The 14,856-nt window shown below is 33.8% G+C and overlaps 1 protein-coding gene across 2 annotated transcripts in view; it reads left to right on the forward strand.

The window, feature by feature from the left end:
- The window catches only part of LOC106875352 (28 kDa heat- and acid-stable phosphoprotein), a 20,521-nt gene that overhangs the window by 408 nt on the left and 5,257 nt on the right, over nt 1–14,856 (forward strand). For both annotated transcript variants that reach the window (XM_014923444.2, XM_014923445.2), the window contains exons 2-3: nt 7,361–7,473; nt 12,968–13,045. In XM_014923444.2, coding sequence (XP_014778930.1) covers nt 7,361–7,473; nt 12,968–13,045 — 191 coding nt within the window. The remainder of the gene's footprint in view (nt 1–7,360; nt 7,474–12,967; nt 13,046–14,856) is intronic.

Below are 14,856 nucleotides of genomic sequence, written 5' to 3' on the forward strand. Positions count from 1 at the left end.
TTTTTTTTTTTTTTTTTTTTTGGGGAAATTTTTGTGCTTGAATTTTTAATCATTCAGAAAGTTGTCTCCGTTTTAATAATGTCTCTTTTTGCATATAGACAGACATACATGTTTTTTATTTATATTGTATCGTTTAATGATTCTTAAATAGTTAAATGAAGTTAATGACCACAATATACAGAGTAAACTGATCACAAGTCGCGTTAAATTTTGATACCTGGTTGTTTTATTGATATAGAAATATATTCGACTTCAACTTTTAATTTCATTTTGTTTATTGCTGAAATTCATTTCACTTTCATTTTAAGTTTAAAACGAAATTTATTTACTAACTTGTATGTAATATATAAACGTTTCCAAGTTTCAATATTTATTATTTCCAGATTTTTTTTTTTTTTTTTTTTTTTTGTTTAGAAATTATTTACTGTAGAAGCCCAACAGTAATTGTTGTCTCTATCTCTTTTGCAGTACACTTTAACATATTTAACCGACACGTTTTTCAAACTATTGGATCAGTTGTTGGTTTACTAGCTTTATTTATTTCTAGATTAGAAATGAAGATAATCTTTGTAACATTAACCCATGCAATTGAGGTCCAAAAGAGATTGAAACAAGCTAATATTTTCAAGGTTACTAATAGCTTCATGTTATAAAATTTTTTAAAAACTTGTCAGAAAAATTACTAGAAATTTCATGAACATTAACCAATTTTATTTTTGGAATTTTATGTTTAGGAAATCATTTTCTTTATACAGTCGGTCTAATGTGTGCCTTGATTTCGCCGTAGTTTTAATAAAATATATTTCAATAATTCTCTTTAAAAAATTGCTTTTATATGAAACTCATTGTTGAAACGAATCTTAAAATTTTAAGGGGTGGTTCGATTCTCTAGTAGCAGTAAATCATTCAAATAAAGAGTACTTTATAAATTTCTTCGTGAACAGCTTTCTACGTATTAATATAATGAAAGCTATTATCTACTTCTGCCTAAATTTTGGACTATATTAGTCTATAATAATAGTAATAATATTAAGTCGGTAGCAGCTATTTCTTATGATGATGAAATAGTTTCAGTACGAGTTATTTCATTAATTTTCTAGAATTGATTACTTCCCTTGATGAGCGTCAGGCGACAGATTGCATTTCAGGAACCCTTCCTGACCGTATTTTTTTGTTTTTCTCCCTAAACTCTAAAAATCTTTTTGTATTCTGTGAAAGTGTTGAGGATTTTCCTCATGATTTAACAGGAATGTGACTTTGAATATAAATACCATAAAATAAAATTTAAAAAAAGGAATTTTTTTTTTGTGTGTGATTAAGTCGAAAATTCATTTCATTTGAGAATACTACAATAAAAATTTAGAACTGCAATTTAATGGTAACAAGAACACTCTTTACAAAAATAAACTAAGAAAATGGTAAAAAAAAATATATAACAAGGAATCCAATAAGTAAATAAACAAAATAGAGGCATGCTCGTGACTGTGATAAGAACTTCCTAACCACGTGGTTCCGGGTTCGATCCTACAACGTGGTACATTATTGCCCAGAAACTGAAAGAAGCCCATCGTGTGTGTGTACATAAACACGTATATATGTACACAAACATACATGTTTGTTTTCTAACTCGTAACTTAAAAGAGCCCGATAGAATAATTACCAGGCTTAAAAGTTAAGTACTTGGGTCGATTTATTCAACCAAACCCTTCAAGGTGGTACTCCATCATGGCTGCAGTCCAATGACTGAAACAACTAAAAGATGAATGGCATTACTACCGTACCCATCCTTTTTTTTTCTTTTTTTCTAAACATTGTGTAGCGAAAACTACGTTATCCAGTGTGTCCTGTTTTTGCTTTTTATTCTTTGCTAGGATCGGAGTGAGTGGGGGAGCATTTATTATTTCTCACAAGGAGTTGTATAATTGAAGTCCACAGTAATTAGGGATGACTTTACTGAAGTCCACCTTGTAGAAATTTTGGCTGCTTGCTGGTGGGTGCTGGTTCAAGTGAATTAAAAAATGTAGACAGTTCTCGGTTGAATATAGTGACCATCGCTTTCATTTGAAGTAGATTTCATAGACGGAAACTGAGAGAAGCCTGTTGTGTGTATATATATATACACATATACACACACACATACACACATATGTATCTTTGTGGGCAATCAATCGTATTTGGTCTTGGAGAACAAAATATTTGTTTGGAAAATTCTGTATAAATTTTTTTATTTCTTGAATGTTTATTTTTGCAGCTCAACAGTGAAAAACATGGTCACACTGCCGTGTGTGTGCGATTGTTTTTTTTTTTTCACTATTCAGTTATAAACATAAAAATTTCATTCTGAACTTGCCGAACAAATATTTCTTTTTTTTTTTCCGAGACCAAATACGATTGATTTCCTCTTTATTTTTACGTCCCCGTAACTTAGCGGTACGACAAATGTGACCGATAGAACACATACCAGGCTTTTAAAAAGTAAGTACTGGGATCAATTTGTTCGCCTAAAAAAATCTCTTCATGGCGGTACTCTAGCATGGCCCAGTCGAAGACTGAAACGGGTGAAATATGTGTTTGTGGAGGGGAGTAGATGTTGGTCTATCTATAACTACAGTATTCTAGCATTTTCTCAACTATACACTCTACTCCTTCTCCTTTGGAGTATTAGTCCTGAGTGTAACTCATAAACTACAAATAATATAAACATATAGGAAGCCACTTATAACATTGGTCGACACGATTTTTGGTGCTGAGAAATAAAACGTTTTTTAGCTAATTTGATGGTGCTGATTCCGAAAATGACCTTAGTTCTTCATGGTTAGCTACCTTTTTTGCTGTACTGAAATTACTCATTTTTTTTGAAAAAAAAAAGATCTATTTGCGATCTTGGCTGATGGCAAAATTTGATTTAAAAAGGTAGTAGAAACCCATGAATTGCATATTTTGTTATATGTAAGTATGATATACAGATAGCCATATTGAGCTAATACTGCTTCTGTCACTCATAATGAAAGTTTGTATTTCAACAATTAGTTTTCCTTTCTCTGACAGCAAAGTAAAAAAAAAATGGAGTGTATTAACTTTAAGGTATTATTTAAAGAAAGGGTATGTGTGTGTGTGTGTGTGTATACACACACGAGTATATAGGGATAAATTATTTAGGTGGGTACTGTATGACAACTTGTGTACAGTCCAGGTTCAGGCTACATGCATTTTTGCATGTCACCCCAGCAGAAGGAACCCATCTGCTCAGCACCATCTGTTTATTGCCGGTTTTGTTTTGAGGACTGCACACTGGCTGCATAAGGCCTGTGGGTGCTTTTTAAGCATCTAGGTGGAATCTGAATTCAGATGCAAAAAGCTGTAAGGTTGCTTTCTGACAGTCCACCGTCATGGATTGGAAATTTATTTATCAACACAGAAAAGATCAAAGGCAAAATTGAATTGTGGTGCTAGCTAAATTTCTATCTAACACTCTGCCTCTATCACTTCACCACCTATAATGAAGGCACGTAGCCTTGTGGTTAGGGTGTTGTACTCACAATTCTCTGACTGGGTAGTGTATGTGTGTTTTGGAGCAAAACCCTTCATTTCACCTTGCTCTGTGATCATTTCCACAATTGACATGTGGCACACTGCACCTGCACAGGTGATGTAGAGATTTGATGGAGGGTATGAGCTAATGTACAGCACAGATATTTGATCATTTTAAACAACAAATCATCCATGCTGTTGTTCAGTAAGTAATTGAGGAGCATTCATTTGTCATCTATGACAGAAGAGGCCACAGTGTGAACATAATGGTCCTTGATCAGAATTTCCAGCCATGAACATTCATTTCAATCAATTGGATTACCAGGTTCACTGAAATAGCATGTGACTGAAAAATCCACAGCCACATGTTACCTTATTGTAATTCCCAGGCAGTATTTGCGTGACACTGTGATGAGACTGGACCTTTTTGTTAAAAGTACAATCCATTTGGTGTGCTTCTACACAGTTTCCATTTACCTAATTTCACTCACAACTTGCAGCTATAAAAGACACTTACCCAAGACTGTGTGATGAAACCAGACTCTTCGTAATTGCAAAACAAACTACTTAACTATTCTTTGCTTTTTGACTCAAATAGTTCTGGGTTCAGTCCCACTGCATGACACCTTGGGCAACTATCATAGCTCAAGGACAACCAAAGCCTTGTGAGTGGATTGGATTTGGTAGACAGTAATTGAGAGAAATCATTGTGTGTGCATGTATTTATAGATGTGTGAGTGTGTGTGTTATGGTCTCCTTGTCTTGACGTCGTGTGTTGGTTCTAAATGAGTGTCACCATCATGCAGATACCTTTGTTTTCAGTCTTCTATGAAAACATGTCTGATTATGGGGAAAATATTACCTCACTTGGAAACAGGTTACAGAAAGGGCATCTGACTGTAAACAAAAACCTTATCCAACCCTAGAAAAGTGAAAACTGCTGATGGTGTATGTATGTATATATATATATATATATATATATAAGGGTGCAAAATAGCACCTATAAGAGCTAAAACATATAACTTGAATAGCCACACATCTTTCTCCAATGACATAAAATTCACTGAATGAAGTAATTTAACAAGACCCTATCATATGACTTTGAAATTTAACCAATAAGGTTTTGTTTCTCCTCAGGGGAATTTACAAATTACTCCAGGTTAAAGAGATAGCTTGATAGGGTCTTATTAAATTACTTCATTCAGTGAGTTTTATATCACTGGAGGAAGATGGTGTGGCTTGCTACTCTGTCCCTTTGAACATCTCATGAGGCTGGTGATTTTGTGTGGCTTTTTGAGTTATATTTTTTTAGCTCTTGTTTCTAGCAATTGTAGGTGCTATTTTGCACCCTTAGTTATGTATTCTACCTTTTTGGTTTTTGTTTTAACCACCTGTATTGTAACGTATCTAATATATCATATTAATTTATCGTTATATCTTATTGTGTGTGTGTGTATATATATAATTGTACATTCAAACATTAACTGAAAATTCCAAATGCATGTAGAATATGAAATTATTTGACAAAAAGCAAAATGGAAGTGACTTCCAAGTTTTCATGATGGTTGACTTTGTCAGACTGAAGTTCTGTAGTTGTGGATATCAATTATGTGTAATTACCTCTTGTTAGGATACAGTCTGTTGCATGTAGCTAGTCAATAGAATTAAAGACCAGTAACATTTGTAGCAATGTAAAATTGAATATATTTTTTTATTGGGGCTAATCAGTTACTTTAGGTGAAGAAAAAAATTTTGTGTTGGTGGGAAAATGTTGGATTAAGAGTGATGAGGTGCTCAGATTAACACTTTAGTATTCAAACTGGCCATTTTAGGCCCAAATTTTCTACCTGTTTTATGTTCAGATCAGGCCTCTCACACCTACCATGCAATGTTATTCTAAAAGTAAACGATCACATCATCAAAATCTTGAAGCTACAAGATAATGCATGTTTACTTCAAAACAATGTGAATAAATAAGCATTACTTTTGACAGAATAATTTGAATGCTAAAGGATTAAACCAAAGTTGAGTTGGTATCAAATTCCTTAGTTAAATGAAGTTAATTGTCGTTTATAATCTGTTTGCTGTAGCTGAAATCTCATGTGGAGAATTGGAACAGGTGTCTTTAAGGAACAATGGTTGAATACAAATTTTTTCTGAGACGTACAAACATAGTTACATGTTATAAATAGATGCACTCCAAAGTCCATACGCTTATACATAAACTCACATATACAAATACATCTCTCCATCTGTATATAAAATTTCAAATATATCACAAGATGTATATAAACTCATGTATTTCTTATACACTTTTCCCTACTGTAAAAGTAGGTGAGATTTATTGAGGAAGTCCTGTACAGCTGGACACTCTTCCTGACACAACCCTTACTTCTTTTCAAGTAAGGTACTTTATTACATGCCTTTGCTGCATTGAACCACCAAGGTGCCAGACACACACAACTGCTGCCCAAGCAGTTTTAGTGCAGAAACACATGGAGACAAACACGTATGCAATGGGCTTCCATACTATTTGTGTCTACCAAATTTCACTTATCCAAGGTACTATGCAATGGAATTGAATATGAAACTATTTGTTAACAAACCAAACTTTTTAATTATAGAGCCAAGCCTCTAGTGGGGACTGCTGAGTAAACCAATCAATAATGAACTTATAATGACTACTGGAAATGGTTGTAAGTCAAATTTACTACAACAAAGAAATATGTAATGACCATTATTTATGTTTTGTCTTGGGTGGGGTGGTTGGTGTTAGGAAGGGCATCCAGCTGTAAAAACTGTATCAAAACACACAGAAGTCTGGTGCGGGCTCCTGCTTAGCCAACTCCTGTCAAACTGTCCAACCCATGCCAGCATGGAAGGCAGACATTAAACAATGATATATATATATATATATATTGTAGTAGTAGTTGATAATTTCTGTTAGCAAGGTGACATAGTTAGCAGCAGAGGTGTTTGTTCCAAAAAGTGTAGTAATCATAGTAAGAACTGGATGGGAAAAGTTTGAGCTCTTACCTCTGCTGAGATCAATGGTTTTGTCCCACAATATGAAAGGGAGATAGTATGATGATTGTGTTCAAACTGCAATGCTGTATTGTAGTGAGATATAGGGCTTGCAAGCAGAAGACACGTGAAAGCTAGAAAAAAACAGTGTGTTTCATTGAATGCATGGATGTCAGAGTACAAATGAGCTGAGAGGAACACTGAGTATAAGAGAAATTAGGTGCAATGTGTAAGAAAGAGCAGTGCTGCTATGGTGATTTGATACATATGAAGGATGACTAAGGATGAGAAAAAGTCTGTACCTTCAAAGAGGCCAGCAGTCCTGTTGCTGTGAGTATCTCTTTGAAAATCAAAGAGAAAGGTTAACTGCTCAGTTTAGAAATATACTGGCTTAAATAAAAAAAAAGTTCTTGTGCACAGTTAAATTTAAAATAGTACTTACCAGCTGAGTTCTTAAGCTGGTTGAAACATAACACAATCTTAATCCTTTCACTTAATGAATCTGTGACTGTGTGCTTAATTAGAAATCACTATAATTAACCCTTTAGCATTTAGCCATATCAGGTCCGAATATTCTACCTGTTTTAGGTTCAAATTCAGCCTACTCTACAATGTCATTCTAGAAATATACAATCAGATCATCAAAATCTCAAAGCTCCAAGCTAATGCATGATTAATTCAAAACAATGTGAATAAATAAGCACTACATTTGACAGAATAATTTGAATGCTAAAGGGTTAAAATGTTTTAGATATCATATATATATATCTATTGCAAAAATATTTCTCTAATTTGTCTATTTTAGGAGGTAGTACTGCTGGACGTGGCAAAAAAAGCCATAAAGGTCAAAGGCGGATGTTCACAAATGAAGAAGAACTTGCTCAACAACACGAAGAAGAAAAGAAAAAGGCCTGGAGAGTAAGTTTGTTTTTGTTCTGTTTTTTTTTTTATAGGGGAAAATGAATTTGACTGTAGCATCTTAATTCATTTATGATTTAAGATTTTGAAGGTGAATTTGTTTAAAAAGGTATTTAGTACTCTAGTTGGTGTTAAGCACTTTTTCATTGATTAAATTTGCTTATGGTTAATAAGTTAAATACTGAATTGAAGATTACAATTGACCAGAGGTAGCTATTTATCTGGTTACTGCAAGACAAACAAAAATATTTCTTTTCACTATTGTTATCTGACAGAAAATAACTTGATAATAAATGGAATGTAATTTTGATGCCAGAAGCAGTAAAATACTAGATTAAACAAAACATGGATTTTAGTAATATCCTTTTTGCATTCCTAGTTCTAATCTCACCAAGGTTCGTTTTATCTTTCATTCTTCCTGAGTTCAGTTAATGTTATTAGTTGTTAATTTGACTGTACTCTTTTACCTTTGTATGTTGACCTTGCACTTAATGATTTGTATAGTAAATGCTAAGTTTCAGAAAAGTGGGTTTTAATTACTGGTCGGATCCAGTTTGTTACTTAAGTCATTAATAAAGGCATCTTCTCTCTAATTTAACCCTTTAGTGTTCAGATTAATATCAAATGTAATACTTATTTGTTCACGTTATTTTGAATTATTCAGGTTCAAGAGGGGTGTTCAATATTTGTTTGTGACTTTAATTTTTTACATATAGATATGAAATTTTGTCAGTGGGTGCTTATATACCAGTGGATTATTATAGTTATATAATTTTAGCTGATCTTGCTGATTAAATTTGACTTTTATGAGCAGGTAAATTTAATTAACAGGTGTAAAAGCAATAACATTATGTATAAACACTAAAATTGAATTTCTTAATGCATCTTATCTGTTTGATTTGTTACTAAAATTATCCCAGATGTCAGCCGCCAACAATTTTGCCACTTTTCATGATGAGGTACATTAATTTGAATTAATTAAAATACAGGTATAATCAGTACAAGATTTTATTCTTTCTCTATATTTCATTGAAAATAAAGTACAAAACTCTTTTACTAGTCAGTATCCCATTGGCTATGTACTCTTATACAATTTAATGAATACATTTACATAACAGAATGCTTCTAAAAAAAAAAACTCATTAACAGGTGAAGCAAAGATGAATGCAGGTGTGTAACATACTGAAAATTAAATGTATTTCTCACTTTCACATATTTGTAATAAAATGAAAAGAATATATGATAGTATTACTATTAAACAACAAAATATAGTTATGCCATATTTCTATCGTGAAACTGTCCAAAGCACACTTTGCAAGGCGAACACATATATGAGGTCTCGACATGATATCCTTTCGCAGTTTTTCATTTTTGCAGCGAACACTGTCTGCAAACTTTTTTCCTTCAATTTATTTTTTCCACTTTATTGAAGTCAGTATTTTCTGACATCCACCTCAGTTAATTTTGCTTTTCTCCCTGTTCTGTGCTTTCTGGAAGAAAAGCCCTCACATAACTAAGATGTGATGTCATCCCAAAATTTCAAATGGTCGTAGTCCTTTGGTGGCAGAGGTACCTTGTGGCTTTTTATATAAACAATATATGAATTAACTATAGTTAGACAATGCTGAAGATATATATATATAGATCACCATACCTTATATCAAGATTCCAGTAGTTCCACAGTTGAGGGAGTTGCTTGATAACAAACATAATGTTTATAGTAAAAAAAGCTTGTTTCCACAGTATCAATTGGCTGCCATAGTGGATCTTGTCTTCCACAAATAGAAATTATGCATTGAGCATATTTGTTTCTTCTGTGACAGCTTCAAAAAAACATTTCAGTAAAAATAAAAATAAATAGCCCAATGGTTGAGCATCAAGAGGTAGTCTGTATTGTGGACTAGTCTTTTCTGTGAAATCAAGAATTGTGGTTGATGTAGTAATCTTCAACCATGTTGCTGTAATGTTTTCAATATCATTTTCATCACTTTCATTATCAAAATCTTTCTTGTCCAATGAAGATTCATAAATGTCAATATGATTCGTCCAAAGACAAATGACTGTTGGTTTTGTTTATATTTTGTACATCAAGATTAAAACCTTTGAAGTTGGAATCTCTACTTGCTGATGCCATATCGTTAAAAACTAAGATATACACTTCTCTTCAAACGATTAAAAAACCAAGTCTCAAAAATTTCATGGTATTTTTACTTAAATAAAGGCGGGACAGCCTTTAACTTGCATTATCTGAAAGCTCTGAAAATTCAGTAATGCAATTTATTTTTTTTAGTAATTTTGTAGAGGAATCAGATACTGCTGGATTTGACCAGTTCAAACAAATAAAAGGGAATAATTTTTGGCTGGATTTGGCCGGTCTAAACACTAAAAGGTTAATGGTATACATAAAAACTACAGTAGATTTTATACATACAGTTACAATTTTCCAGGACCTTTTGGTTCCAAAGCCATAAGTTACTTAAATAATGTTGTGTAACACAATTTTTGTCCTTGGGTAGCAACTGTTACTTGCCCCTAAAAAGTATGAAAAATGGCTAAAATTTCCTTCAAACTTGTCTCTACTTGGATAGCTAGCAGCAAACAGAATTGTTGAGCTTACAATTCCTGTATTTATACTGCCATCTATGTTGCCAAAATGTTCTAGAAATTCTTGAAACTTAGAAAGTTCTACAAAATTCTGCTTCAGCAACTCTGTACTGAATTTGTCAGATATGTAACAAAAAATAAGACAGTTTCAAAACATTGATGTCCATGTCACAAAAGCAAGGTTTGAAGAGAAAAGTAGTCACTTCCTTTGATTTCTAGATAGAAGCAAATAGGAAATAATGCTTACTGACCAAAGTCAAAAAAAAAAAATTGTTACAGTGTAATTAAATGGAATACAGATACCTGTACATTAGTATAAGTGATACAAGTTTATTAATGCTGTACTGTACAAGGTACAAGTAAACCAGTCTGGTGGCCACAGGAATTAGAAGTTCCTGCTTGTAAATTAGTGTGGATTATAAGGGGTTCCAGACTACTAATGTCAGAAAAGTCTGTATTGTACTTGTATATATAGTGGTGGATTTAATTGTTAGATTCAATGTTTAATTTAGTGTCTTACTATTTTGATTTTGAAAAAGTTGCTCATTTAGGATTTTTTTTTTTTTTTTTTTTTTTTTTTTTTTTTTTTTCTATACCATTCATAACTAACCCAATAAATATATTCCTTAGAATTTAGTATTATCATTGAAATGATATTAAGGAGAATCTTTAGAGCACAAGGCAAAATGCCATCAGTATTTCATTACAGCTCTAATGTTCCAAGTTCAAATCCTGTTGAGGTCAACTTTATCTTTCATCCTTCCATGGTTGATAATGTAAAATGTGTCAAACTTAATGGCCTTGTATCAGTATTGAGCTGGTTGGATTGTTAGAACATCGAAATAACTACTTTGCATTATTTCTTCTGACTTTATATTCTAAATTCAAATCTCATCTCAGTCAACTTTACCATTCACTCCTCTGGGGTTGATAAAATTAAGTACTAGTCAAGTACTGGGGTTAATGGTATTAACTAAATCCCTCCCACTTCAAAACCATTGGCTTTGTGCTTATATAAGAAATAATTATTAAGCCAGTTGATGGCAGAATGATAAAATTGTAAAAATCTCTGTGGTATTTAGTTAAAACTTTCTTGCTTTGAATTAAAATAATGGAGCTGTTTAACCAACTATACTCTTCGTACGAAATTGGTTTTTTGCTTTGGTCAGAAATGGTAGAGAGTAAGAAAAAATACTTAGTAATTTCTGGTGGTATCATTTTATTTTCCAAGTTCAAATCTGGCCTGAGTAAATTTCCTTTCTTCCTCACATTGTCAATCAAGTGTTGAGGTGAATCTAATTGACTTTCCACTACCAAAACTTTTGGGCTTGTTCCTTAATTGGAAACAATTGTTGTTTGTTGTAAGTAAGACAGCAACTTGGCAGAATAGTTTGAGCTCTGGAAAAATGCCTTGCAGCACTTCTTCCAGTTATTTACATTCTGATTTCAAATCTTGGCACAGTCAACTTTGCTCTTCATCCCTCTGGTGGTCAATACAATAGAGTACCAGTCATGTACTAGGGTCAACTATTCCTGACCATCTAAAATTCTTGGCCTTGTACCTAAATTAGAAACTATTATCATTATGGTGGCAAGCTGGCAGAATCGTTAGCCTGTTGGGCAAAATGCTTAGTAGCATTTCGTTTGTCTTTACGTTCTGAGTTCAAATTCTGCTGATGTTGACTTTTTTTTATCCCTTCAGGGTCAATAAAATTAAGTACCAGTCAAATACTGGAGTGTTTTTAATCACCTAACCTCAACCTCAAATTTCAGACCTTTTCTTGAAATTGTAAAATATAGAAGTGGTAAGCTAGCAGAATTGTTAGTATTTCTGCTGGCTCTTTATGTCCTGATTTCAAATCCCACCAAAGTTAACTTTGTCTTTCATATCTTTAGGGTTGAAAAGGAGTACTAGTGATGTACTTGGGTTGATGGTAACAAGTAAACCCTTCCCCCACCAAAATTGCTAACCTTATTTATGTCTTAAGTTAGAATTATTATTAGCCTGATCATCTTCGATGACTAGGATTTTGAACTTCTAGTACTGCTTTCTCAGCATCTTTTTTAACTCTTGCAAACTAGGTTATTTAACTGTAGGGAAAGCAGTTAAAGTAAATGTTTTTTTTTTTTTTCATTTTTTCCCTTATGAAGATATTTGTGTGTTGGCACTCTGTCACTTACGACGTCAAGGGTTCTAGTTGATCTGATCAACGGAACAGCCTGCTCGTGAAATTAATGTGCAAGTGGCTGAGCACTCTACAGACACGTGTACTCTTAATGTAGTTCTCGGGGATATTCAGCGTGACAGTGTGACAAGGCTGGCCCTTTGTATTACAGGCACAACAGAAAGAGGAAGTAAGAGTGAGAGAAAGTTGTGGTGAAAGAGTACAGCAGGGTTCGCCCCCATCCCCTGCCGGAGCCTCGTGGAGCTTTAGGTGTTTTCGCTCAATAAACACTCACAACGCCTGGTCTGGGAATCGAAACCGCGAGTCCGCTACCCTAACCACTGGGCCATTGCACCTCCTTTATGAAGATAGCGCAATAGAGAAGTATCATCCAGGTGTTATTGGTAATAGTTTTAATAAATCATATTTATATAAATTTGGATCTGTGTAAAGTATGATATAAATGTCACGAGCACATAGTTGTCTTATATAAACTTTCGTTTAATGCAATGTATTGGTTTACCTGTTAGGGGGTTGATCTATTTATTGAAGCTATCTCCATATGAGCTGCAGATCGGTCGGCCCACAAGAATGCAAGCTTTTGGGAGTTGTGGAGTGGAAATAACTAATTTTTTAATGATGATATTTTTGTAACAGCAATGTGTAACTTTTATGCATTTCTTAGATTACTTTTGGTGATGAAATTTTTCTTTATTGAATTCTAGAAGCAAAAAGGTTTGGATTGTGAAGAAGGAAACAAAAGTGGTAGCTCATCTTCGGAGGAGAGTGACAGTGGAGAGGAGGTAACTATTCTTTTCCAATTGCAAAATTCTGAAATTGTTGAAAATCGCTTTTATTGGTGATGCCTATCTCATCATCTTCAGCTGATAATTCTGAGCTTGACCAGGTATTGAACCTGAGACCTTTTATTTATTTTGAGGCAATCTTCACTAGTGGTTCTATGAAAAAGCACCCAGTACACTCTGTAAAATGGTTGGTGTTAGGAACCACATTCAGCTGTAGAAGCCATACGAAAGTAGACATTGGAGCATGACATAATCCTCCAGCATGTCAAAACTTGTTGAACTGTTTAATCCAGGGGTTTTCAAACTGTGGTCCGCGGACAAGACAGCAAATGCTGTCGTAGACAGCAAATGCTTTTTATGGGCAATTTGATTTTATGTTTTTTAATCGAAATCTTTTAATTGACAATAAACCTATTTGTTAAATACTGTTAAATAAATAAATGTAAAAATATATGTTATTTTAAGCAAGTATTTATGTATAAATTTCATAAGCGTTTATAAGGGGGTCCCTAAAGTAAAGCCTGAAATATAAAGGGGTCCCGTAAGTCAAAAAGTTTGAAAACCCCTGGTTTAACCCTTGCCAGCATGGAAGCAACATGTTAAATGATTACCTGATGTTCTAACCTCTGACTTGGAGGATTGTCATTTTAAAATGGTTAAACTTTTTGGGGGCGGTTTTTTTGCCTAGTTTGTGTTGTTTATTATTTTCTATAAAAAAAAGTTTTTCTGAGATAAAATTATAGTGATATCTGTTTCCTCTTCTTAGGTGTGTTGTTGGCACAGTGTTTTAAATGATATTTTTCCCAACTGTCTTCAAGTAATATTCTTGAGATAGGTCAGGGATTGAGTCTGCAATCTTTATTTTGCCAGCTGGTTTTAGCTCAGAGATATCATCAGAAGGCAAGTGGAGAGAATAATGACTAAATGTGTCGACAACACATTCAGTACTTTAACATTTAGATTACCCTGTCAAATGTAATGCTTATTTAGTCGCATTGTTTTGAATTAATTAAGCATTGTCTTGTAGCTTTGAGATTTCAGTGATATAATTGTTTATTTTAGAATGGCATTGTAGGGTGAGTGTAAGAGGCCATATCTGGCTTGCATGAATGTAAAACTAAAATATTTGGGCCTAATATGCTAATGAGTTAAAATGAGGAAATAGATTGTAAAATAGGCATCACTGTAATCTCATCTCAGAAAAATTATAGAGATACTTATTGGGATTTGAAGCACAGGTGTAATAGTTTCATCAGACAATTGCTTCTCAACTACATGGCTTTGGATTCAGTCTCATTGTGTAGCACCTTGGGAAGTGTCTTCTACCATAGCTCTGGGCCAACGAAATCCTAAGGAGTGGGTATGATAGACAAACTGAAAGAAGCCCATGTATAATACATACATATATATATACTCTTTACGCTTTTACTTGTTTCAGTCATTTGACTGTGGCCACGCTGGAGCACCGCCTTTAGTCGAGCAAATCAACCCCAGGACTTATTCTTTGTAAGCCTAGTACTTATTCTATCGGTCTCTTTTGCTGAACCGCTATGTTACGGTGGTGTAAACACACCAGTATCGTTTGTCAAGCGATGTTGGGGGGACAAACACACACACACATACATATATATGACAGGGTTCTTTCAGTTTCCGTCTACCAAATCCACTCACAAGGCTTTGATCGGCCCAAGGTTATAGTAGAAGACACTTGCTCATGGTGCCACGCAGTAGGACTGAACCCAGAACCATGTGGTTGGTAAGTAAGCTACTTATCACACAGCCACTCCTACGCCTATATATATATATAT

This window comes from Octopus bimaculoides, chromosome 1 (genome assembly GCF_001194135.2).
Source record: "Octopus bimaculoides isolate UCB-OBI-ISO-001 chromosome 1, ASM119413v2, whole genome shotgun sequence".
Taxonomy (NCBI): domain Eukaryota; kingdom Metazoa; phylum Mollusca; class Cephalopoda; order Octopoda; family Octopodidae; genus Octopus; species Octopus bimaculoides.